Source organism: Bos mutus, chromosome 11 (assembly GCF_027580195.1).
Source record: "Bos mutus isolate GX-2022 chromosome 11, NWIPB_WYAK_1.1, whole genome shotgun sequence".
NCBI classification, from domain to species: Eukaryota; Metazoa; Chordata; class Mammalia; order Artiodactyla; family Bovidae; genus Bos; species Bos mutus.
The window spans coordinates 6,051,130-6,078,674 of NC_091627.1; the positions used below are offsets into that span (position 1 = coordinate 6,051,130).

General features: G+C 46.4%; 1 protein-coding gene across 2 annotated transcripts in view; it reads right to left on the reverse strand.

The window, feature by feature from the left end:
• Positions 1–25,070, reverse strand: part of FUBP3 (far upstream element binding protein 3) — a 49,643-nt gene extending 24,573 nt beyond the window's left edge. The window contains exons 1-3 of one of the 2 annotated variants that reach the window (XM_070378838.1): positions 24,895–25,070; positions 13,030–13,135; positions 1,709–1,739 (exon numbers count right to left, since the gene is read on the reverse strand). In XM_070378838.1, coding sequence (XP_070234939.1) covers positions 1,709–1,739; positions 13,030–13,135; positions 24,895–24,978 — 221 coding nt within the window. In that variant the 5' untranslated portion in view covers positions 24,979–25,070. Of the gene's footprint in view, positions 1–1,708; positions 1,743–13,029; positions 13,136–24,894 lie in introns of both variants that reach the window. The other variant, XM_070378837.1, reaches the window with a different exon arrangement.
• Positions 25,071–27,545: the final 2,475 nt, after the last annotated feature.

Consider the following 27,545-nt stretch of genomic DNA (forward strand, 5'->3'; position numbering starts at 1 on the left):
CTCTTCGAATTTTGCCATATAGTGTGTTGTGGACAATATCCAATTTGCCCAACACCCCAGAAAGCAATTAAATCTAAACATTTACCTTAGGAGGAAAACTAAATGCAAGTAGTTTAAAAAAAAAAAAGCCAGCACTTTCAAACCTCCCTCACACAGCTGGATCTTTACCCATCACGTAAAGCACGGGATCCAGCGCGTGTGCTCAGGGAAAGCGCAGCACTTAGAGACGCAGCGGCATGAACAGCGCCGCCGCTGCAGCCCACCGGCTTCTCGTGCCTTCATCCTCATGCTACACATGCACGAGGGTTCTCTACATCTCTGGGGACACGTGAATCCTGGCTTCCTCAGCAGTAAGACTGTAAATGCCAATGCCAGGCCTCAGCTGGCCTGAAGGGTCTACTGGACGAGAGACCCAGGGCCCTGCTGGGACGTCCCCTGGTGGTGGTGAAGGGTAACCATGCTCCCGGACGCGAAGCCACCAGGCCGCTGCCTGCGCATGCAGCACAGAGCTGTCTACTCTTGGGAGACAGTCCTGGGGAACGTCCTAGAAGGTGTTCAGCACCAGCCCCACTCAAAAACTCAGGCAGCTCCTCGGCTCGCAGAACAATTTTAGCAGACTCTCTCTGAGGGAAAAATGTAGTTAAGATGAGCTGCCCTGGGCTTTCGGGAAGACAAGGCCTTATTACAAACCCAACGCTGAAACTGCTCTAAGGTACAAAGTAAAGTAAAGCTTTGCAAAGTAAAATCCTGACGAACTATGGCTTTATAGGAAAGTTGTGATCCTAACACAACCTCAGTTACATGACTGTATTTCAATTCATTAAAAAAAAAACAAACAAACAAGCAAACGAAGCAAATAAACAACAAAAAAGTCACTGGGATATGCCTGGTGATGTCTAGAAACTCCCAAACATGCAGAGAATAAAGAGGCTCTTAACTGTATCACTAGGGCTGAAGGTTAAGGATAATATGCTACAGTAACAACATGCAGCATACAATTTCACCCCTTAGGGAAGGGAAGCCCTCCCCTGTGGTTTTCCTGTATATTTTGTTCTTTTAGAAGGGTAACATTGTGACCACAAATATCCTGTCTTACAGATTGGCCTTTTTAAAGCCCAGAGGTCTCTGTATCTCTCTAAATCCTCAACGTTGATGGGAAAGTGGTGGGGGGAAACTGAGGAAGGGAAATCAACGGGGCACCCATCCAAGGTTCTGGGGTGAGGCTTCTGACTAGTGCGGGGGGGGGGGGCACCCAGGCTCCCACATCCTGGGCCCTGACTCCCGGAGCAACATGAGCTTCATCTTGGGAAAGCCTAGTCAAGTCACACTTCTTTAGCATGGCTTTTTTCAAGCAAAGAGGTGAATGATTCACAGAACACGGGGAAAACCATCAAATCAGGAGGACAATTTTCACATTCTCTACTTTTAAATTCAACATATGTGGGCAGAAAGAACAGCTCCAACATCCCAGAAGTCTTTTAAGTTCAGTTTTACAATAATGGTTGATTTTTAATACCAAGTATCAGTTTATCCCTTCAGCTTACACTGTCTTGGAAAGGGCTACAAAAAAAGTTGAGTCTTAAAAAGAAATCTAGCCCGTGGTTTTTCACACTCTCAACCTCTGACTTTCTAACACTCTAGTACAGATGGTGGATCAATAAACAATTAGAAATGATCAATAAATAATAAAACATAACCCACTGCTTACCTTTGATGTACCAAGGCCCCTAACTGGTTACCTACTGTGGCAAAGAGAAAGAGAAAAGAAAAATCAAAGCATTAGCACGGATAAACTAACTTCATCCTTACACGACTTCTTACCATTTCAGAGGGGGAAAAAAAAGAACGGCAGAAAGAAAGCAAACAGTAATTTAGGCTCAGTGGCTGAAATGAATGCGTTACATGATATGAAACAGGAGGGGATGTCGTGATCAACAGTCTCTAACCCAGTGTCCAGCTGAACGCAGGATAAGAAATTGATCTGTGTGTCCACATGCTGAGCAGCCTGGGAGAAAATCCTGCTTGCTAAATCCCTCTCACCTCCTACCTCCCTCCCGCTTGGGATCCAAACTCAATGTAAAGATGGCCAGGTCCCTTCCTTCCCTTTTTAAAACAAATGAGAAGATTTAACCTCCTAGTTCAGAAGCATTGTTAAGGACTGCTCCGTGGCAGCTGCAGTCGCTAAGAACGTGCACATACGTTCCTGCTGGCCACGCCATGGGGCATCACCCCCGACGCTGCCTACCCTCCCAAGAGCATAAGCATCTCAAGGAGAGGAATGAGGAGCTGGCCTCCTCCCTTCTCGGGCCTCTTCGGTGAGCCACCCTCGCAGTCTGGACGCCACGGACGCTAGGAGTCAGCAACTGTCTTTCAAGCCCATTTCACAGAGACGACAATGCCCAACAGGCTCTAATTATGAAAACCAAGTCTGCAGTTACACTCCTGCAACGCCACTTCAGCTATGCTTTTTGTTCATTTCTCCTCTTTCAGCTACTGATGAGTGTCTCCACCAGCCATCAGCAAAAAATGAATCTGCGGTATTTCTCTTTGGAAAATGCAGCCCAGGAAACACAGTCAACAGACAATGAAAAAGTATAAATCCCAAGTGCATCACAAGGAACTGAATGAATCTTACAAAATGCTAACAAGAGCATTCAAAATTATGTCTCCCGGCAAAGTTTTAAGAAGGACAGATACACGCTAAGTGGGGAAGAATCAATCACATCAGCCTCAGAACAAAGAGGGACACGTCTGACATCTGAAATCTAGGGCTCCAACAGCTCTTCTTTCTGCTTGAACTTAACTCTGTCATTCTCGGACCGCAGAGGAGCTGGTCATAAAACAATCAAGGAAAAGAAACCAGATCATGATGTTTTAAAAGGAGAGGAGAAAGCCTGGAGAAACACACAGCAAAAAAGTACACAAAGCTACTGAGTCAATACCATATTTCTCCTTGATCAATGGCACAATAATGGTCTACAGCCAAAACACTGACCTTATATACTATTACCCTCCTTATCTCAGAGATAACAGCATTGTTTTTTATCGACTCTTAAACATTTTCTTTTTGTGCTTCCAGTCTGAATATGACAAATGCCCTCACTCCGCACAGGCCGCGTCCACGAGTCCCATTCCGTGTGAAAAGCGGACAAGCACCAGCTCGAGAGGAGTCCTCGTCACCCACTCAGGCCCTGGACGCTGTGAGAGAGGATCACCCACAGCAAAGGCAGCAGGCGGGAAGACAACACACAGGAGGAGAAGGTCCAAGACACAGTGCCGCTGAGTCTGGTCACCTGTTCCTATTTAAGGGTCATGCTCAGCATCCCTGCTCACGGTCGGAACTCCTTCTCTTAGGGGTAAAGTAACCAGTGAGGACAAAGAAACTGAAATGTCTTGAAATGATGCAAACACTGAAGAATGGGGACTAGTCCCTGCTTGGGGGCACGTGGCCGGACCTTGGCTCAGGGTCTGCCGCGCTATCTGGTGAGAGATGTCACAAGGCTGATGGTCTCCCGACACTTCAGCTAGAAAAGCGGCAGCACAGTGAGGGTGACACTGCCACAGAGGACTTCATGAGATTCACGAGGACGTTCGGAGGGCTCCTGGTCAAAAGCTATTTGAAATTTTGTTCTCATCAAAAAAAGGAAATTCCTTTTTGTTGGCAAAGTATGTGTCACGGATGTCACGCACACCGTATCATTTCTGACAGCAAACTGCTCTGGCGACAAGTGGAGGTGCTTAGAGAGATGGAAAATACGAGGGCACACACTGTCATCCCACCAACAGACGGGCTGCTGGGAGCCCCCCACTGAAGAGTGAAATCAAATTCACATCCACACCCAACCCTTTAAGTTGCTGAATTCTTATTTAACAGCATGGATCATCTCTCTCCTCCACGCAAATGCCAGAGCTCAAGGAGGAAAAAGTGTGATTTAAAGTTTCACTCCCTTCTGAAACATTCCCATTTGGTGCCTAAAAATAAAAGCCAGCAGTTAGATAAGGGACACTGGCCACACTCATATGGCAAACAAACGGGGGGGCTTTTCTTCATCTTCAGGATGAACAGGGTCAGACGAGGGAGGCATATGGGGACGTCGAACAAGCTCGATTTAACAATTATAGTCATTTTACTGTAAAAAAAGGAAAAATGCTGAATAAAATCAGTCCTACTTCCTCTTAATGGCACATGCTGGTCAACCACGGTTCACCTGGCCTCCAGACTTCCTGGCACATGTGTGCAGGCACACACACAGGTGCGGCTCTCACTTATCCTGCATGCTGTACAGTGGGAGGCCATCTGGGCAATGCAAAGATAAGCTTCCCAGAGAAGCATCCATGAGAAAAAACAATACGAGAACTCCTTTCTGGAGAGTCGTCCGCCGCCAATTTCAGTCATGATCTTTGAAAAAAATAAGGCACTGGACACATTTTTTTCACCTTAGAGAGGAGGAAAAAGTCTCCATTCACCCCCCACCCCCGACCCGCTCCATAAAAATGCTAACAAAATACCACTGGGGAATGCACCCGGCTTTATAGTACACACAATCTTAATGGTTAGATCCCCAAGCCCCACCTCAAAATAGCCCTAGGGGCCCAGTGCCCGGCATCGCTTGTAACACCGAAAACACGCACGCAGAGCAGCGGACCCGGGGCAGGTGAGAGGGCAGGTCAGGGAGGACATGCCCACAGTGCTGCAGTGACTGGCAAGATAAATCAACCAAACCTTCCTCTTCAGCCTCAGAATGCAATCCTGCGCCCGGGCTTGGATTCCCGACTCCGCGACTCTGACCAGTGTCAGCCACACCAGCAGTTAGCTGCGGCCACTTCTGCAGTTTTCAAAGCAGCTTTAAAAAGCTCTTCTCCCAAGGACAACACAAAGGCTTCCTGTGTTCTAATGCAGCAGCTCATGCCCCAGGGCCCACAACACACTGACAGGTTAAATTCAGCTGAGAGTCCCTAGGCAAGTAACCTGCTACTAATTTGGCAAATTATTATTTTTTTTAAAAGTGAGTGTAAATCCAGTTTATCTCAATAATATCACTCTCAGCTGCAGCTGAATATGCCCCGTGATGGGAAAGGCCCAGCACTAGTCTCCGAGGGTGCTTCTCTAGGTGCCTCACGGATACAAGCCCATTCAGTCCTACAAGTGCCCTGGGAGGCAGAGGCTGTTACCACCAGTTTCATCTGACTGATGGAGGTGCCTCAGCAAAGGGCACAGGTGAGTGAATGCCTATGCCCAGGTGACCCCTGTACCACCTTTCGGGTATTGGGTGCCACACTGGGTCCTGGGCACAAAATGGTGAGCAAGGTCATATTTGCCTTCAAGAAGTTTAGAGTTCCACCTTCCCTGGTGGTTCAGCAGTTAAGAATCTGCCTGCTAATGCGGCTGACATAGGTTTGATCCCTGATCCAGGAAGATTTCATGTGCCTTGGGGCAACTAAGCCTGTGTGCCAGGACTACTGAGCCCAAGCTCTAGAGCCCGCGAGCCACAAGAAACGCCACCACAACGGGACGCGCGGGCACGGCCACTGGAGACGAGCCCCTGCTCTCTGCAGCCAGACAGCCCGAGCACAACAACGAAGGCCCACACAGCCACAAACACACCAGCTGAGAGTCTGGTGAGGACAGCAGACGGCGCACGACGAGCGGCCGCTACCCTCGTCTCCAGGGCACAGAGGTGTGAGGCGTGCGCCTGCGCCCCTCCCCAGAGCCAGTGCCCCGCCAGGGCTCTCTGGAGAAAAATTAAGAGGAAAAATAAGTGTGCGATGCTTATTTACAGCACTATGGCTTATTTCCATTTCATCCAGTAGTAATGAAACCAGTTTAGGGGGGCACAACCAACTTTATTAAAAAATGAAATAGAAAACAGAAGGGACCATATATGTATACATATTTGGGATATGTATTTAATAAACTTTTTTATTAACACAGTTACACACATGTTTTAGTAAGTGTGCAATGACTAGTTCTGATGGAAACATGGAATCCACGTCCCTTGCACTGGCAGGTGGATTCTTAAACACTGGACCGCCAGGGAAGGCCCACAGACTCACCCCTTTTGAGGTGTTTGAGGACTTTGCCTCTCCTGGTGATGAGCCACCACAAAGTAAAGAAGGGTGCTGTTAGAAAGGGTGTGGAAAGGGGAAGGTCCCACGTGGAGTCCCCAGCAGACACGATTCTCAGAGACCCATCCGTTTAAGGGCAGAGGGTGCACAGAGGTGCAAGAGCTGGAGGAGGATCCGTGAGCCTGTCCACCCCGGGCAGACGTCACACACCTCGGCCTGAAGACTACTACTTAACACCCGATTTCTTCCCCTGCGACTCTTAGGAACCAAGTTTTAGTCTCCGCTCTTCACACCTGCAGCATCCACTATGACCCCCCTGACGTGGGGAAAATAGCAGCAGCTCCGAGGTACATGTTCCTGTCTGTGCAAAGTAGACGGCTCCACCCTGAGGAGCAGGGGCAGGGGTCTACACACACCAGCCAGGCGGCTGCAAGAACCAGCCCTCACCACTCCCAAGCACAGGCACCTCTCAGCCCTCTTCTCTCTCTGAAAAGCCTGGGACCTCAAACAATCTTTCCTCCTCACTGTTTTTTCCTCCTTCTCCTTGCCTTATGCCACCAGTGCTGAAATGAAACTTGGAAAGGACCACACACACACACCCCCCTTCCAATCTTCCCGTAAATGATTCATTTGGCAGCGCACCTAAAAACTCTCCTTCCTTCATACCACACGAGGAACAGAAATGGTGGTGAATCTAAAATGGTCTTACAAAAGTACCAGAGGTTTACCTACCAAAGGCATATTTTCAAAATCTCTAGTGTGACACCCCCCCAGCCCCGCCCCTTGCAATGGCGGGAACAGCTCTTTACTTACCCCAGGTTCTAATTCTGGTGCCACTCTTCACAGAAGAGACAGGGACAGTGTGGTCTTTTTGATTCAACTAAAAAGCTCACAGGGACGTGAGGACCTAAATCTCTCCCAGGGTAAAAACCTGGGTAAGATGCTCTCGTTGCCCCTGGAAACACGGAGGAGACAGTGGGAGGGGTGTCTCGTCCATCTGTCAACAGCTCCACAGAAATGCCAGCAATCACCTGCTTTCTCTGGCAGTCAGGAGTCGGATAGGGGAATCTGAGACAGGGAGGTTTAAGGAAACTAGGGAGGGGGATCCCCCGCACCCCTTCCTAACTGAGGATTAAGCAAGTGTTGGAGTTAATTATTCGACAAGGCTGGCCGGAGGAGGGCCGGCTTCCCGTTCTTGTAAACAACCAGTTAGGGGACACGGTCCCGCTCACTTGTTTAGGAGCGGTCCAAGTGCTTCCGAGTGCCAGTGGCAGAGCTCAGTGAGTGGGGCAGAGACCCTATGGCCTACAAACCTGAGAAAAAGTTTGCCAACTTCTGATGTAGATTAAACTGAAATCTGCACTTCTAAATCACTTACCTAGTTCTCTTCTCTTAAATTTGGAGCTTACTCTTCACAAAATTTCCTACATGCTCATCACAGGATGCGCAGAGGGAGAACTTGGACATGGAGCGTTTACTCACTGCAGGAGCGAGCCAGGGAAATCAAGAAACCATCTCTCTGACCATGGCAAGCGGAATCTGGAAGGAGCAGGAGGCGACAGTCTCTGCCTCCTAAAGAATGCATACAGGACGAGCCCCAGGAAGAGGCCAGGCGACCTGCTGTCAAAGTTGAGGGCAAAGGTGAGGGCGGAGCGCTGTCTCTGACCCCCTCCCGAGGCAGGCGTGTGAGAATGGGGCGGGGTGACCAGGAGGGCTGGGGGAACCAAAGAGGTGAGGCGGCGCCGGAGTGGGACACTGGACAGAATCATAGAAGAGGAGGAAGACAGGACTCTAGGAGGAAGCCACGGCTGCTCCAAGACTGAGGAGTCAGCTAGGCAAAGAGAAGACCTGTGAGGAGGCGGCCAGAGCACAGAACGGGGGAGCCAGCCTAGAGGGCAGGAGGTGGTGGTCACGTTTGGGAGGGCTGGGCCCCCAGTTACCAGAAGCGGCCACGACTCTTAGACCAGAGATGGAACTGGTTGTGTGAGTCCAATGGAAGCCTGAAGAAGGTACTAGATGGGAACGCTGTCACATGGAGACCTGCGGGGCCCTTCCCGAATCGGTAGGCACACCTCAAAGACCGTGAGAAAGCGTGGGTGCCACGACAGAAGATGTTCAGAGTTTAAAGGACCTGACCTGAAGCTGGAGGACAGCAGAGTGCTGCGCTTCCCAGGCCACGGACCGAGGCCAGCCCTGGAAGCTGGGCATGAAGCTCTTGGGTTCCAAGTGGCTCCTAAACCGGCAGTCTGACGGACACCTCCAAACTGCCTTGGAACACAAGGACTCCAGATTGCTTTCCGCATCAGGAACAAATCTTTCTTTCTGTTTCACTGCCTAGCACTGTTGAAAATCTTCCCGTTCATACATGAGCTTGCATATCCCAGAGTCCCGAATTAGCCCTAAGCTAAAGTTCTTTCTGGTTGACTTATCAGTTGCAGTACTTTTAAACAGACCCAAGTAACACCTCCAAAAAACCTCTAGGGGACTGCACTTTAACCTCCTAAAGGTCAAAGAACCCGGCTCCACAGGAAAGTTAGCAAGTTCACACTGCTGAAGCGATCTGCTGAACTTCTGTCAAAAAATTTCCGAGCCAAACCAAACAAACAAAAAAACTGCAAAGTCCCGGGAAATCTTTATGGCTAAGAAAAAAGTGCCAGGATTCCTGCCTGTTGGTCGTCTCTGCTTTTCTAAGCTTTTACCTCACAAATAGTGAGACTGTGATCCTTAGAACGCTGTCTGATAAACATGAGCATCTCTTTCCATGATGGGCTCTATTTATCCACATATTTATTCACGAGGACAGAACTGGCCCAGTGACCTCAGCCCTGTCAGGGGAGAACTGACAACAGCCTGGGGCAGGACCCAGATGCAAGCTCTCCCTCAGCGCCTCAGAGCAGAGCAGATCAGTCGCCCAGTCGTGCCCGACTCTTTGCGACCCCATCAATCGCAGCACGCCAGGCCTCCCTGTCCATCACCAACTCCCGGAGTTCACCCAGACTCACGTCCATCGAGTCAGTGATGCCATCCAGCCATCTCATCCTCTGTCGTCCCCTTCGCCTCCTGCCCCCAATCCCTCCCAGCATCAGAGTCTTTTCCAATGCGTCAGCTCTTCGCATGAGGCGTGAGGAGTTTCAGCCTCAGCATCATTCCTTCCAAAGAAATCCCAGGGCTGATCTCCTTCAGAATGGACTGCTTGGATCTCCTTGCAGTCCAAGAGACTCTCAAGAGTCTTCTCCAACACCCCAGTTCAGAAGCATCAATTCTTCGGCGCTCAGCCTTCTTCACAGTCCAACTTTCACATCCATGCATGACCACAGGAAAAACCATAGCCTTGACTAGACGAACCTTTGTTGGCAAAGGAATGTCTCTGCTTTTGAATATGCTATCTAGGTTGGTCATAACTTTCATTCCAAGGAGTAAGCATCTTTTAATTTCATGGCTGCGGTCACCATCTGCAGTGATTTTGGAACCCAGAAAAATAAAGTCTGACACTGTTTCCACTGTTTCCCCATCTATTTCCCATGAAGTGATGGGACCGGATGCCATGATCTTCGTTTTCTGAATGTTGAGCTTTAAGCCAACTTTTTCACTCTTCGCTTTCACTTTCATCAAGAGGCTTTTGAGTTCCTCTTCACTTTCTGCCATAAGGGTGGTGTCATCTGCATATCTGAGGTGATTGATATTTCTCCTGGCAATCTTGATTCTGGCTTGTGTTTCTTCCAGTCCAGCGTTTCTCATGATGTACTCCGCATATAAGTTAAATAAACAGGGTGACAATATACAGCCTTGACGTACCTTTTTCCTATTTGGAACCAGTCTGTTGTTCCATGTCCAGTTCTAACTGTTGCTTCCTGACCTGCATACAAATTTCTCAAGAGGTAGATCAGGTGGTCTGGTATTTCCATCTCTTGCAGAATTTTCCACAGTTTATTGTAATCCACACAGTCAAAGGCTTTGGCATAGTCAATAAAGCAGAAATAGATGTTTTTCTGGAACTCTCTTGCTTTTTCCATGATCCAACAGATGTTGGCAATTTGATCTCTGGTTCCTCTGCCTTTTCTAAAACCAGCTTGAACATCAGGAAGTTCACGGTTCACATATTGCTGAAGCCTGGCTTGGAGAATTTTGAGCATTACTTTACTAGCGTGTGAGATGAGTCCAATTGTGTGGTAGTTTGAGCATTCTTTGGTATTGCTTTTCTTTGGGACTGGAATGAAAACTGACCTTTTCCAGTCCTGTGGCCACTGCTGAGTTTTCCATATTTGCTGGCATATTGAGTGCAGTACTTTCACAGAATCATCTTTCAGGATTTGGAATACCTCAACTGGAATTCTATCACCTCCACTAGCTTTGTTTGTAGTGATGCTTTCTAAGGCCCACTTGACTTCACATTCCAGGATGTCTGGCTCTAGGTCAGTGATCACACCATCGTGATTATCTGGGTCGTGAAGATCTTTTTTGTACAGTTCTTCTGTGTATTCTTGCCATCTCTTCTTAATATCTTCTGCTTCTGTTAGGTCCATACCATTTCTGTCCTCAGCACATCTCAAATTCTACACAGAGACCAACTTGGGGAAAAAAAAAAATTCTGCTATCTAAACAGAAGAGAGGATTAATTTTATCAAATTGCAGTGCTGAGGGAAATCTCTTGTAGTTCAAAATACAGTGCGTTGTTGTGGTAAGAGACACAGGCCTGTGGATGAGGGAGGACCCAGGCCCAGGTGAAAAGGTACTGTCTCAGTTCTTTCCTACTAAAAGTAGACTTAACATTTTGGAGGAGGAGAGAAACTGCATTCATTCTCTGATCATAAGAACTGAGTCCCCCAAAGGCAGACATGCAAAAAATTATGGTTCTCAAAAAAGAGGTGACGATATACATATAATAATGGACTGGAGTTTCAAATGAGAGTCTGGACTTGCTGGTGACTTACTAGCTACATTCTTCCAAAAGGGTGTGCAAAGGATTGCATGCATGCATGCTCAGTTGCTCAATCGGGTCCGACTTTGCAACACTATGGACTGTAGCCTGCCAGGCTCCTGTCCATGGGATTCTCCAGTGAAGAATACTGGAGAATACTGGCAATACTGGGTTGCCATTTCCTACTCCAGGGGATCTTCCTAATCCAAGGACTGAACCTTTATCTCTTACTGGGAGAAAAAAAGTCTGCAAGATGCTAAAGGTTCCATTTGCAAATTTTTAGGCCCTCATCAGGCAAAGGACATAGCCATACTATTCTCTGTAAGCACAAGTTCTACACTTGAACACCATGCAGTAGGTGAAAACAAGGCTGAGAGTTGTGGAATGCACTGATCTCCATTTCTGGAAACGGTGGCCTGAGAGACACTGTCCATTAACGATACATATGTTCAGAGTTGTATACTTCGTGTTATTTTTACACTGATGTCCTGTAAGGGAAACTGAAACATGATTGCCCCGAAAAGGTAGAAAAGGTTACTTTGCATGACAGCTTTCTGCTAAGGCAAAAATGCAGACAATGAAGTCACTCATATTTAGCCTAAGATATCACTGATACCAATCAAACGTAAGACGACCACAGTGTACTGTTTCAGAGGAGCAGTGTAAATGGTCACCTTAGTTCCAGTGGCCTTGGGGAAGAGTTTGTGTGTGTGATCATAAATACTGATAATTTTCTTAAATAGACAAGAATTTCGATACCCAAATTGAGTGTTGTGCCCTTAAAATCTGCACTGTGAGAGTCTATACAATTACTCTGCTTATAAAACCCATGGCCGAGCTCTTTTAGAATCCTCAGAGACCAGAGCAATCAGTCATGCCACATTACATTTTTTTTCCGAGAACATAAAACATGCACTTTTTTAAGAAAAGAAGATTACACAATATATACTGCTGGCACCCCACTCCAGTACTCTTGCCTGGAGAATCCCACGGACTGAGGAGCCCGGTGGGAGCCAGGGGTCGCGAAGAGTCGGACACGACTGAGCGACTTCACTTTCACTTTCATGCATTGGAGAAGGAAATGGCAACCCACTCCAGTGTTCTTGCCTAGAGAATCCCAGGGATGGGGAAGCCTGGTGGGCTGCCGTCTGTGGGGTCGCACAGAGTCGGACACAACTGAAGTGACTTAGCAGCAGCAGCAGCAGCATACCTTGATTTTTTTCATTTAATGCTGTATCACAGAAATATGAACATCCCGACACAGTTGGCACACGTGCAGACTGAGGACAGGGAGAGCAGAACTGGCCCAGCCACTGCGTGCACATTCACACGTAAACTGGCATATTACAGGGTCCCTTCAAGTCCTACTTTGTGGGAGATGAAACATGATAAAGGAAGTCCATGTTTTCTGCAGAAACCCATCTGAGTCTCTTAGCCAAAGTGCTGGTAATACGCACTTCTGAGTGGTCTCATATCCTTCTGGGGATGAGTAGGGTATATAAACAAACCAGTGAAATAAACAAAGGAATGAATGAAAGGGAAATGGATGCTGCTAGCAAGAGCCTGTTATAAAGGGGAGTGCTGAAGAAGAAGAAAAACAAACAAACCCAGCAGAGAGACTGAAGGAAGGTCATGACTCCTCTTTCCTTTCTTTAAGGTCAGTATGTAGTCATAGCTTCCTCAGAGCCATGCCCCAATCTCAGTTTTTCTTTGGAGAAAAGTGGGAACTTCAATTCCTACATATGCACTAGAATAACAGAGGCTAAATCAAGCAAAACTCCAAGCAGTCAAATTACTTCCAAGCTGATGCTTTAAGACTGTCTTTTACCCTCTCGCCCAGCTGAAAAGATTTCCTGTATTATCAAGGCAAATAAGAACTCAAACGCTGCAGAATTGCTGAGAAAATCATCTTAAATATTTCCCCTCAACCACTCTACTTTAGAGTGACGCTGGAGAAAGCTGTTAAGGAAATGGCTGACACAGCTTTCAACTGAACCGGCAGGCTCACCACCACCTGAAAGGCCAAGGCGTTTACGGCAACTTACCTCCATCATCCAAGGGCCGCTTCTGCACTCCATAGCCGTACACTGAGGGGTCCACCAGAGGTGTGGAATTATTCAAGTGAGGAATTGAGTCAATTTTAGCAGCAATCTACAGAGAGAACCAGATTTAAATACTCAGTAACAAATCATGGCTCCATCAAGGGAGGAAGACAGTCTTCTTTAAAGGGCTGTTACCCCATTTCTCCACCCGAAGGAGATTAATTAAAACAACATTACAGGACAAGGACTTTGCACTCCTGAATTTTCTTTTAGTCTTAGTAATAAGGTGTCTTTTGAAATGATACTTCCAAAAACGTGTCTTCCACAAGCAAATTTTTAAGTCATCACTTAAAAAAATACAGCTATACCACATTTTAAGGAAAAAAGCAGGCCAACAATATGAAGAACTTTGTTCAAAATATTTTAACACAGGGTTTCCTTAAGGAGCAAATTTCCAAGCAATATTTAAAAGGCCATGAATTTGGTCAAATCTGACAGCTCTTTAGAAATGTTTGTCATCTTAAAACTTCAACCCCTATAAACTGATGATGGAATACATGGAAACATAAAACAAGCTGCTCTTCACTGGAAGTCCAAACAGCAAGGGGGTGACCATCTGTCCAGACTAGTTTGGAAGGATTCCTGCACTGGAGAAATCAAGATAACCTGTGAGTGCTACTTAACTTTTAATATTTACCTGTCAGTTAAAGAACAGAACACAGCTATTAAACTTCCACCAGAAACAGATGCTGTGGAGAGCTTCCTACATGTATCTACTAGGAATTAGGGAATAAATGTGATGGTCACATAAATTAACTCTGATTCAATCAATGGAATGTTTGCAACTGCTCTTGATGTTAGTCCCTCAGTTAAGCCTAACAAGCCAGGGTGGATTAAGGGACAGCCAGCACAGATGTCCCAGAGCAGAGCCTTTCAGAGGTAGTTTTCCTGAGGTTGTCCAAATGTGCCCAGAAGTCTGAGAGCTTCCGGAACCAACATAAAGTACTTTAGACAAATAAACAACCAAAGACAGTCACGATACTGCAAACCTAAGGCAGAATTTAATGTTAGGTACCCTGGATCAGGTCTCATCCTTTCATTTACTAGTTCTGTGATGTCGGGCAAGTACTTTTCCTCTCTGCCTAAGATCTTCCAGGTATAACACCATCTGCTTTGTAGTTTCTGGAAAGATAACATCATACTCTGAACACAAATGAGCTTTGCACATGAGAAAGCACTTCGCAAATATCAGAGCTGTAAGACAAGGCAGCTCACCCAACAAAGAGCTGAGGGCCTACTATGTCCCAGGCTCAGTGGTGAAGAGTCAGGGGGGAGTCACAGGTACACAAGCTAATCAATAAGCTGATCGTTCCAGCTGCTGATACACAATACTAACTGAAAGGCAAGGACACACAGAGCCTTCAGGAGGTGCTGCTTTAAATGGGGTGACCAGGGAAGGCAGCTGGCATCTGAGACCTGCATGATGAGGAAGAGCATTACAGGCAGAGGAAATAGCTTGTTCCAAGACCCTGAGGCTAGAGCAAGCTTGGCAGGTGTGTGCCTGAAAGAGAGATTGATGTCACTAGAATAGAAGGAACCAGATGTATTCCAAGAGGTGGGCAATGGCCAGTTCATGTAGGGCTTTAGAGGTCATTGGAAGGGGCTTGAATTATATGTATATAGAGAGAATTAATTTATTAATTAATGCTGCACCCCCTTGGGTTCCAAGATCTTAGTTCCCTGACCAGCGATTGAACCTGTGCCCCAAGGAGTGGAAGCGTGGAGTCCTAACCAATGGACTGTCAGAGAAATCCGGGGCTTGGGTTTTATATGAAGGGTGATGGGAGGCAACTACAAGACTTAGTAAAAGAAGTAACTTGCTGGTTTATGATTTTAAAAGATTCCCTTGGACAAAGAAAATAGATTCAAAGGGGACAAAAGTAGCAAGGCCATTTAGGAATTATTCTAGGCCAGAAGTCAGCAAGCCATAGCTGATGAACCACCTATCTTGGTAAATAAAGATTCATTAGAACACAGCCACACCCATTTCACAGAGATCATATGCTGTGCAGAGCATATACATGTATATAATTTAATATCTGGACTTAAAAAACAAAAAAGAGTTTGCCCTGTCGAGGCTACAGATGATGGTAGCCTGGATAGGTGCTTGTTTTAAAGTATTATTTTAAGTTAAACACTCAAAGTTAAGAGAGACTGCTGATAGAAACCTCATCTCCTATATTCAAACTTCAAGGCAAGTGGCCATTTGCTCTAAAACAAAATACTGTATAAATCTTGCCTAACAGCATTTTACCACCAACTCACAATCTTGCTCTCCATATTTGTTTTGGATAAGCTAGTGGAAAGTTGGCTACTTAAGATGCAAAAATTATCTTTAAGGACTCAGCTGGGAAAGCAAGTGATTAAAAGGCGAGAATACTGCAGCAGTTTATGCCCCCATGGAGACCCTTTCATTTGCCACAATGGACTGAGCAGGTACATGGCCGATGCGGGGCTTTCCAAGATTATTGGTTTAAAGACAGACCAAAATATTGGCAAGAGACAGTGAGGAGGACCCCGAAACACAGGGGAAAAGGGTGTGATTATCAGTGGAGTCCCTCAACAGCATGCATGCCGAATCACTCTCAAAGAGAGGATAAGCTCTACATATTTGGCACACTCTATCCATTTTTTTTTTTTTAATGTGGACCATTTTTCAAGTCTTTTCTGAATTTCTTTCAATATTGCTTCTGTTTCATGTTTTGGTTTTTTGGCCACGAGGCAAGTGGGATCTTAGTTCCCCAGCCAGGGATCGAACTGGTAACCCTGGCACTGGAAGGCAAAATCTAAACCACTCCAGCACCAGGAAGTCCCTTTCTACCCTCTTCTGCTGATGCCTCTTGGCTCCCAGAGCTTCTTCCTTCCTTCCAAAGTAGCCAAGATGTTATTCCTGAGTCCTTGGCCTTCCTTATAATTTATATACTATGTTTCACATATTGCCAGAATGTCACTTTCTGCCAAAGCTGAGATATTAAATCATTACGTTACAGTAGCTTTTCTGCTCCTACCTTTGATTAAGTCAACAAGCCTCCTAAAACATGACTGAGGATTTCAGATTTGTTTTTAAATCATGTTTGCTTCGGGCAGCTATAAATTTGGGAAATTTTCACTAAGAGAAAAGTAGTACAGGATAATGGTTAAGAGTTGTAGCCCTGAAGTCAATAACTGCACTTGAACCCTGGCTAAACAAACGTTAGAAGTATTTGAACATTATAATACACAATTATTTCATAGTTTACATTGATATTACATTGTATATTACAATATACTTTGTAATTTTTATATTTATAATGTAATATTTTGCAATAATCTGTAATATTTCTTTATAGCAATAAAGAAACAATGTATTCCTTTATTCAAACAAATGCAACCTTGTTCTAAGAAGTGATTTTAAATGCCTTCTAAAATAGTAAGAGTTTAAGTGTTATGAGTGCTTACTATGTCCAGGCACTCCAAGAGCAGTTTAAAGATGCCATCTCATTTTCTCTCACGATGATTCTTTAGGAGGTTAGCAGTATTATTTCCATTTCAAGACAAGGAAAAGCGAAGCTCAAAAGAAGCTGAGTGACCTGCCCAGAGTCACACATCTTCTAAGTGGCAGAAACATTGCTGAAGCACAGGCTGCCTGACTCGAGTCCATGCTACTAATCACAGCACTAGGCTAACTATCCCTCTTACTTCCACCTAATGCTTTCTTAACCAGAGTCACTCCCCGAGGACTTAAAGCCTAATGGGCTCCAGTACACAGAACTCCAGCAATTCGTCATGCTTGTAACTGACCATCCTGAACAGCAGCTGCTTAAGGGAAGCAAGGTACATCTTCAGTTAATAATGGTGTAGGTCAGAAAAGAGCCACAGAAGCCAGGATATTCCAAGAACAAGGCCATGCCAACGCTTATCTGAAAGCACGACCTTGAGGGAACGCTGGTACTGATTTTCTGCTACTTGATTCACTTTCCTCCCTTCTGGAGGGAAGGCGGCAAGAGTGCGTTACCTCACTACCTGTGCTATTTTAAGCACCATAATAGATGAAATATTTATAAATCAATGCCATGACACTTAACCTCCACTGCCAGCCGCTAGTGGAAATGTGGAGACGCGAAGGGGAGCACTGGACCGGCGGTCAGTCATGATCCGGCCTTTCCAGCTGGCCTTCCAGTGTACGACCTTGGGCAAGACCTTCAGTGGTCCACCTTCAGTGGGCTTGCTCCCTGAAAAATGCAGGGGCGAACTAAACCACTGTTTTCTAAGGAGCACAAGGCAATTTGGGGAGGTGCATGGATGAATGTTCAAAACATTTTAAGCAAATCTAAATTTTACAATGATTTTAAAATATGAAGTAAAAAGAATATTGAAGGTTCACTTAGAACCAGGGCAATTAGTTAACCCCAGTGCACATCTTTAAGTTCTGTCATCAGAGTAGCTCACCCTATAAATCCAAACAGAAAGCTGTGTCTCTTTTCACAACTTCACATTCAGTAAAACTTCACACTAAATGGAAACAGGCAAGGCCATCTGAGCCGCAGCAAGTCATCCACACGCTGTGTCCGTGCTACTCAAGAGTCACTGTTGATTCTCATGGGGCCAGCAAGCAGAGGTGACAGCTCACACCACCACTTGCAGAGAAGGAACCCAACTTGAGTCCTCTGCTCTAAAGTTGCCCCGAGTGGCCCTGCCCTGGAGAATTCACCCCTGGTGAATTCACAGGCTGGGTGGAAAGTCTCTACTCCCCACAGCTGGAAGAAAACAGTATGTGGCCAGAGCAGTGGAACCCAGTGGCCAAGAGTGAGCAAGTCCCAGAGAGCAGGGTCTAGAGCCATGGATAGAGTCAAGCCCACTATCTAGGTTACTAAGAAGACAGATTGTATATTAAGCTTGCTGTGTACTAAGTGTCTGATGCTGCCCTCATTTAATCCTCACAGTGACCTCAGAAAGTAGCTACTAGTCTCAATTCTATGGGGTTTGGAGCCAATCTGCTGGAACTGTATCCAAGGGGATACCAAGATAACAATGTAAGGCACCCGGAACAATGCTGGGCACACCGTAAGGAAAGAGAAGTGCTTGCTATTTTAATCCTTTATTGAATTAATAATAACACGGAAAAGTACATAGGCAAGTTGTTAACCTGAATTTTCATATACAAAAATGCCTGTGCAACTAGCATCCTGATCAGGAAACAGTACATGACTGGTACCCTCGAAGCTGGTCTCAAACTCCTTTCAGTCACTACCCACCTCTACCTCCCAAGCTATTCCATAAATATATACATATATCTATATGGTGGTTTTATATGTATGTGTGTATACATATAAACCACCACCCACGACCTCCATTTTACAGATGAGAAAAATTGAGGCTTAGATGTTAGATAACTTGTCCAAAGTCATTAACCGAGTAATTTTCAGAACCAGAATTGGAACTCATATAGAATGAATCCAGTCATCTTAATAATCACTTCACTACCTCCTGTGTATTCCGCAACTATCAAATGGGAGAATCTGTATCAAAGTCCTTGCCTGGCACACACCACAACAAGCTCACTGAATGGGAGCTACTGCTGTTGTCATTAGAGGTGGGGCCCTGTCTGATCCTGCCCTATTAACTGGCATTAACCAAAACAATCGAATACGATATCAGCTCTTCTTGGTAGCTTTTCCTGACAATACAGGCCACCCACATTTGGTGAGAATTAAACACTCTATTATCTGTTTGCAAAGCACTGTGTAAACTACCTTTAAGTGGTTCGATCTCATGGAGGAAGTTATTGATTATACTCTCCTCACTGTAGGGAGCTCTTTGAGGCATGGACCTCTCAATCATCCTGGTACTCCAAGGACAAAGGTCCCTTGACTGGGAGCTCCAGGGGTTAGCTTTAGAGAATTCATAAACCTCCTGAAATAACAGACAGAACTATTTAAATATTTCTGAGACATAGTTCAAAGTTTTCAGGAGTCTTGTAAAGTTCCACGCTCCAAAAAAAGTTAAAGAACCTCCCTAACACACAGCAAAATGTTTGGCACATAGAAAGTACTCAGTAAATGTTTGCTAAATTTAATATAGAGAAGCCTCCTGTAGGCAAAATGCTACGATGACCAGCTGAGGCTCTAGGCCAAAATACTTTTCCAGCTAGGAGCCCCCCTCAAAGGCCCTAAAGATGACATGACCATTACTTTTCTCCTGTAGTGTTAGTTGTTCCATCATGTCTGACTCTTTGGGACCCTATGGACTGTAGCCCACCAGGCTTCTCTGTCCAAGGAATTCTCCAGGGAAGAATACTGGAGTGGGTAGCCATTCCTTTCTCCAGGGGATCTTCCTGACCCAGAGATCAAACTCGGGTATCCTGCTTTGCAGATGGATTCTTTACCTTCTGAGCCACCAGGGAAGCCCTCTTCCTTATTTTCCATCTAATTGCACCAGCATCCTTTCAATGCTTTAAGACCCTGCTGCAGAATTCTCATTGAAATTGAAAACTACCAAACTACCACTACAAAGGAACCAAGTCGCTCTTAGAACGCAGAAGACAGGGTCCAAGGACTATTGCATATGTTAATTATTTGCGTGCTTCTGAGAAAACTGCTTTATCTACCTTTGGCTTATTATTTTCAAATATAAAATGGGAATTATAACCCTTATCTTGACTATTTCACTTGGTTGTCGTGAGGAGCTGATACTGGTATGATAAAACCAGTGGTAAACTTGTCTTATTAATCATTACAATGGCCCAGCACCCAGCAAGGGGCCCTGGACTCAGCAGATCCTCAAATAATGGCAGGCAATCTGAATTACATCACAATTTCCATGAACGCTACTCAGTCTTGCAAGTGATTTGCTATCATCTGACATTAGGATAAAAATGCAGTTCATGCTTCCAAAAGTATTGGCTATTCTTTCCCAAGTATCCTTGTAACTGAACTCTAAACGCAAAACATTTTCAAGAGGGATGATTCTTAACAGAGTGAAAGAATTGCACAGAAAAGCTAGGGAGAGGGGAACCTTGAATAGACACCCAACACAACACATTAGAAAGGAAAAGAATCAAAATAATACCATCAAAATTTTTTTCAGATCTAGCTAGACAGAAGCTCTGAATGTTTGTGAGCTTGAAGGGGCCATTGAGATGATCTAGCTTAATGTTTCCTAAAGTCTGATCCACAGGAGGTGATCTGGTTTCATGAAAAGAGGGTAAGAAGTGACAGATCTTCTTAGGCATATTTACAATGCATATCCCAAACCCTAGTATGACCTTATGAATAGAAGCAAACTTAGGGTTCCAAGAAATGGCAACCCACTCCAGTATTCGAGTCTGGAAAACTCCATGGACAGAGGAACTTGGCAGGCCAGAGGGCTGCAAAGAGTTAGTCAAGACTGAGCGTAACAACAAGGGCTCCGACAAGTCCTGAAGTGAAGAAGCCAATTCACCTTTATTTAACCCTGTATCCCCCAGACCTCTCTGGCCATGAGCCCTTTCCATGGAAGACCTATGAACAGCTTGTAGATCAAACGCTGGGAAAGGCCAAGCTGGCCCCAGGTCATGTAGCTATTTGCAAAAGACTCAGATGTCCTAACTCTCCACCCAGAGTTCTCGCCATTAGAAATTTCAAGTAACAGTATGGACTTACAATTTGGACAAAGATGAGGGGACAAAGCTGCTGATCAGGCAATCCAATGGGCAGCATAAAGCAAGGTGGTGGGAACCCAGGCAAACCAGAGAGTCAATATCACGTCCAAAGGGGCAGCTGCTACTGAACTCCTGCTACTCAGCTCCAGCTCACTGCAGAACATGGGAGCAGTGTGGCCAAGGCTGAGCTGGAAATTTCCATTTTCGCATGGAATTGTTCTGGTTATCAAGTGGTGGACCCCTGTGGTCAAACAGTACAGGCCTGCAGGACCACTCTGAGCCTTCTCCAGTCCACAGGCCACCAGTTTGAAAACTCTGGTCTAGGCAAATTTGAATTTGGGACATGTAACAGAAACATTAATTTGATGATACACATGGGCTGACAGATTTTACAAGAAAGATAAAGAAGCCTCAGGTGAAAATGAGAACAGTGTTAAGAGGCATCCAGTGTAATGCATTCTTTATCTACCCTTTTTCAACACCAAAGATGAAGTCTGGTGACCCAAAGGGGCTCAGTCGCATCATGAAAACCCTTACCCAGGAACTTGCTCCCTGTAGGGTCCTCTATATACCTCTAAATACCGAGCAGCCCACAGATGTCCTGCAGATGCTGCTTTTCTTCAAGTGTCTGAGAAAGTTCAAAAGAATGCACACATAGGAGTTAGTCCCTTGTGAAACAATGACTTGAGCTCCTCAACCAGCGGGCATTCCTGAGATGGTCTCAGTGGAGTAAACTCACAGCAACTGAGCATTGAGTACCCATGACTCTGTTGTGAGGTGCATACATCACACATGAGGTGAGCAAAGGTGTCCCTTCTCAAGGGGTGTGCAGCGGGAAATGAACACAGGCCTTTTCTTTAAATGATGGACACACAGTCTGTTAAAGGACACGCAGTGTATCTCCACAGCACAGGGGCCGAACCATCAACTGCTCAGGCTCCAAGTGTGAACTGGTGGCACTGGAAAGCATGTCCAGGCGGACTGTGGAACTTCTGAGGCCCCGTGCCGCCCACCAGCTCCCAGAAAAAGTGCTGGTAAGGAATGGGTCCTAGGTCTTAAAACCGGTCAAAATGTTACTTTCCACAGACTCTCCACTGGTTTGGTCACAATCATTTGGAAGGAGAAGCACCCAGATGCCCAATGCCATCAGCCACCATACATATGCTGTATGTATGGGAACAGAACCCTTTCGAGTTATGCAGTGCAGAGGTGCTGATTGGGTTGAGGGCAAAATAGGACCTTAAAGCCTTAAAAAGCCCTGGCAGTCTGGCAAAAGAATGTCTATTTGGGTGACGACTGGCAGGCGGTTGGCCCAGCTCATAGAAGGCTGCTGGGGACCTCTAAGACACAGTGGTGTGACACTGTCCTGGTAACATGCAGATGGATGAACCTGGACATGGATGCTACTGAATCATCACAGTGGGCTTTCCAGGAACGCTTTTATATTTTTAGGAAAATGAAATAAGACAAAACAGGTTTGCATCTAATTTGTCCATCATTTCCATGAAGTTCCCTTGAAAGCCTGAGAGACAGCAGTCAGGGTAGAGGTGCAGTGGGGCCACAGTACAGGATAACCTGGCTTTGAGTCCACATCCCATTCTTATCTGGACCCTGTGCTCTCTAAACAATGAGCGGAAGACACACTTTCATTTTGCTAACCAGTCAATGACTTCTGAGAACTGGACATGATTTTTTTTTAATACCCAGCAGTTTTAGATCTTCACCAGTGGGATCGAATTGCAACACTTTTCTACATGTGTGTGTACTTTCCTACAAAATGGCTATGTGAGCCCTTTGGCCAAACACTATTAACTCACTGGACTTCATGCTGCTGCAGAGATTTTAAATTTTATATGACATCTTCAGAGATTCCCTTCAGATCTAGGAATGCCAGGCTCAGGGCAAACTAACAGCAACAACTGGCTCCCTTTGTTGGAAAGCGTCCAAAGGATATGAAAAGAGGCTTCAAGAGGCTAGGAGGGAAGCTTAGTGGATTAGGTGCTGGACTCCACATACCAGACTGAAGAGAAACCACAGGTTCAAATCCAAGCAGGGTCAACTCAGACTCTACTGTGATATTCTGGATAAACTGAGCATCAGACAGCTCAGTGCTCCCTAACTTAGGAGGGCTTTACCAACAGACCCTGGTGTTTACAAGGGTACCTGAGAGAAGGGAAAGCTTTGCAATCATTTAAAGAAATTCACTGTCTTTTATCTCCAATTACTGGGGGGGTGGGGAGGTGGGGGTGGCGGGGCAGAGATCACACCTCTGTAACATGCTGTGTATACAATGGCAAAGTAGAAACACCACCATCAGATACCCAAATAGTATGAGGCCCTTTGAGGTAAGCTTTACTGTAAGCACACAATATTTTAGATTTCTAACATCCCATTCGTGCCCAATGCAAATCTATAAATAAACCTAAAATTAGCCACAAACCTGTGTTTTCTTTAGTTTTTAAGGCCATCAGTCCTTGGAGATAGTATCGACCTCCAGCTGTTAACATTCAGAAGTGATACACTTACAGCACTGTCTCCATTGGGCTTACAACTGCTCCAGTCAATGGTGCATTTCAGAGCTGGGAACAGTTCCAGTGAAGTTTCCTCTGCTAGTAGTAAACACCACTGCTTCAACAATCCACATTAGGTCAGCATATAAACAGAGGGTCTCTCTCCCTCTTGAGCAGGTTGTCCAAGAATACGAGTTCAACCACTGGCTCAAGAGAAGCAGAAAGTCTTCTCAAAGGTTCAAAATTCATTTTATGTTCAACTATAGGCCTTCTGCAAACTGAGGATCTGAGCTCTTTAGGGTAGTGACTATACTTCTTCCTGGATACAGAGGCCGACAAGGTGATTGTCACACATCAGCACAGAGTGAAAAGCCATTACATATTAGTAGCCAGTGAGAAACAAGGTTCAGGACCCTGTACTGTAGAGAGCAGTGTAACACGCCGGCAAGCAGAGTGGTGGAAGGGGAGCTGGATGGCACTGTTCATCCATTACAGCCACTGGCTGGCTCTGAAGTCTAAGTAAGATGGATACTCACTAGCATATTGCTTGGTGCCTAGGCAGTAAGTAACAAGTCATCGGATAAAATTTTAGGCTGAACCACAGGTTTGGAAACTTCTGGGATCCAATGTAATGTCTACAGGAGCATCAGTATTAAAATGAAAAGTCAGTATCTGGGAAACAGGTAGGGTTCCCTCCCCTGGAATACTGGAAAGAGGTGTAAAGACCATATCTTCAAGCGACCAAGTTGAGACTTTCTTCTAATACAATGGGTCCTGTAGCTTTCTGTTAGGAATCAAGCAGTAATTAGTTATAGCCCAACTTTTAAAGAATTCGTTAGTATGCCTACAATTAAATAGGAAGAGATGATGAGTATGAGACACTCAGCAAAGAAGTTTAAGTGTTAGAGCTAACTTATCACTAAGTTTCACACACAATACAGGTTCTGTTCTAAGCATCATACCAGAAACCAAAGAGTATTTCTGGCAGGTCCCATATTCATTCTCCAGGGAAGCTTGCAAACCTCTTAAAAACCAGTTTATTTAACTCTGACAAAATGCACAACATTGTCAGATGGTCAAATTTCACTGCTGGAATGACTCCATTATCACATGCTCCCTGAAAGAGGAAAAACTATTGCCCATAAGGAATGTCTATGTCTTATGGACCATCCACATCTACTTAATAACTTCCCTCTCCCAGAGCGCCCTCAAAAGTAAACTACCCTCTAATTCCTAGTCTAAACAGGCTGTTTCCCCACTTTTAAGAAGCTACTGGGCCTGAGACAGGCCCCTTCTGCCCAGACCCGGGTTCACTCCGTGAGCCCCCCAGTTCCCTACCCCTGTAAACCTCAGAACCCCAGGCTGGCTGCCCTGCGGGTCCAGCCCCCACCCCGGCGCGAGGGCGCGACAGGGCCCAGGCGTCCTGGGTCAACCCTTTCCCAGCAGCTGCAGGAACCTAGGAGACCCGCCCGACAGTCTGGGCCTTGGTCCTCCCACTGGTGCCTCATCCCATGGCTCCTCCCGGCTGCAGGCGTCCCAAGAAACTGCCGAAGCGCCCAGCTGGGGCGTCAGCCCAGGTTTACGTCCCGCCCCCAGGACAGACCCCCCTCCTCCTCCCCATCAGGCCCGACCGGCCCCGCCTCGGGCTCCCGTGCTCCCGCCGGCCGGCCGCGCGCGTACCTGCCGGACCCGGTGCAGAGCGTCCACGAAGCCCTCAGCCTTCATCCCCACCGGAGCGCTCTGCCCCTGCACCAGCTCCGCCATTACCGCCCCCGCCGCCGCCCGCCGCCGCCGCCGCCGCCGCCACCGCCGCTCGGCTCCCCTGTCCGGCCTCCCGCTCCACTTGGGGACCCGTAGCCGGAAAGGGAAAGTCGCCCCACTTCCGGCGGAAGGGAAGCCGGGACGCTCGCCGACGCGAGAGGAGCCGCGTCTGCGGGGCTGGGTCGGGGCACGTGACCGCGGTCCGGCCGGAAGTGGAGGGGCGGGTCCTGTCGTCTGGTCTTGAGGGGACTGGTCGCTCCCTGGCCATTTCCAGACGCGACTTCATCTAGGGCCTTCGAGGATGTCGTGACAGACTTTTTGAGGCGTGTGTCTGTGGTCCGAGATGCCCGGCTGTCGGCTGTTTGGAAACCCAGAGGGGAGTGACGTGGCTTTCCCTAGACGGCACCCTGGCTGTCCCTCTCAGAAAGTGACCATCGATTAGGAATATTGAGACTAAGCGGTTTGAAATGGCACCGTGAGGACACAGAGGGTGGCTGGAGGGCAAGCAACAGCACCACAAAAATGTCAGTGCCCCACGTTTGCAGAATCCTGGGCCCGAGTTCTTGCAGCGTCATCAGTTTGCAGTAGGATGAGCTAATGCCACACCTGGCATTGCTTAGCGACACGGCTCTGAAAGGACGCTTCTGTGGAAGCCAGCGGTTGTGTCTTCTGACACATTCTTTCACGAACTCGGGCTCAGGGGAAACAGGAAATACCACCGGACCATCGTTGCTTCACTGCTTGCTGAGTCAAAACAGTATTGCTAGAGGGCTTCTTGGAACGCTTAAGTAACTAGATAACGGATATTTCAAAGCGAGGGACGGAATCTTAATACTGGGACACCTTGAGCTTTTGAGGTGGATTTTTACAAATGAGCAAACGTCCTCCCCCTGCAAAGAAACAAGATTTAGGGGCTTGACACGCATCTTGTCGGTGATGGTGGTGGTGGTTTAGTCACTAAGTCGTGTCCGAGTCTTGAGACTCCATGAACTGTACAGCCTGCCAGGCTCCTCTGTCCATTGGATTCTCCAGGCAAGAAACTGGAGTGGATAACCTTTTCCTTTCTCCAGCAGATCTTCCCAACCCAGGAATCCAACCGGGGTCTCTTGCATTGGAAGCGGATTCTTTACCAACTGAGCTATCAGGGAAGCCCCAAGAATACTGCACTGGGTAGTTAGTCCCTTCTGCAGGGGCTCTTCCTGACCCAAGAATCGAACCTGGGTCTCCCACATTGCAGGCAGATTCTTTACCATCTGAGCCACCAGGGAAGTCCCATCTTGTCAGTGGCAGGTCCAAACTGGGGTGCCCCTCTTTGGCCTAACAAGATGACCCTCGTGATTAATATTTCCAAGCCCTATAGTGCTAAGGAATTGAATTTTAATGGAGAGTCATGTTGTCAACCATTGTGTGCACTATCTGAAGTTATGAAGGAAGATGAGCGCTAAAAAAGGGAAAATAAAGATAAAAAATCAAGTGTGACTTCTCTTGAGCCTTTTTGTTAAACTAATAGGAGACTGTAGGTTTTGCAAAGTAGTAAGAGACATAATTGGCCAATAATCCAAGAGCAATTCTTCCTTTATTAGTGACTTCACTATTCCACTATGAGTCCCTTTAGAGCAGAGACTGAGTCTTATCTCTCCCTGTATCCCTAGGTACTTAGAAACTTATTTTGAATTGAATAAAACCAAGTTGGATTAATTGCTAGGTTATGGTGTGTAGTGTTAGTTGTTCAGTTACATCCAACCCTTTGTGACCCCATGAAATGGAGGCAGGCAGGCTCCTCTGTCCATGGGCTTCTCCAGGCAAGAATACTGGAGTGGGTGGCCATTTCCTTCTCCACAGGTTATGGTAAAATAAAAGAATTTGGCAAGATTGCAATATTGGAGATGATCACTTTTGGCCAAAATGTTGGAAATCACATAGCTGGCTGTGTCACTGCTGTTTAAGTGCTGTTATGAGGCAGGCCAACACATCTATTTGTGGTCCAGCCTGGGTTTGCTAGTGTTTTAACTTTCTTATTCTTACAAAAATTAAGGATATGGCATCAACCTTCCCAAATGTGAATGGCTCTACTGACCCAGTATCAGTGATACTTGTGTTTTGAATATTTTTAAAAATTCTGAGCTGAGTACGTTGATTTATGGGCTTCTCCCATGGTTCCTTTCCTGATGGCTCAGATGGTAAAACATCTGCTTGCAATGCGGGAGACCAGAGTTTGATCCGTGGGTTGGGAAGATCCCCTGGAGAAGGAAATGGCAACCCACTCCAGTACTCTTGCCTGGAAAATCCCATGGATAGAGGAGCCTGGTAGACTACATTCCGTGGGGTCGCAAAGAGTCGGACACGACTGAGTGACTTCACTTTCACTTTTCTTTCCCGTGGTTCAGTGGTAAAGAATCCATCTGCCAGTGCAGGAGATGCAGGAGACCCAGATTCAATCCCTGGGTCTGGAATCTCCTGAAGGAGGAAATGGCAACCCATCCCAGTATTATTACTTGGAGAATTCCATGGACAGAGGAGCCTGGTGGGGTACAGTCCATGGCATCGCAGAGTCAGACACGACTGAGTAC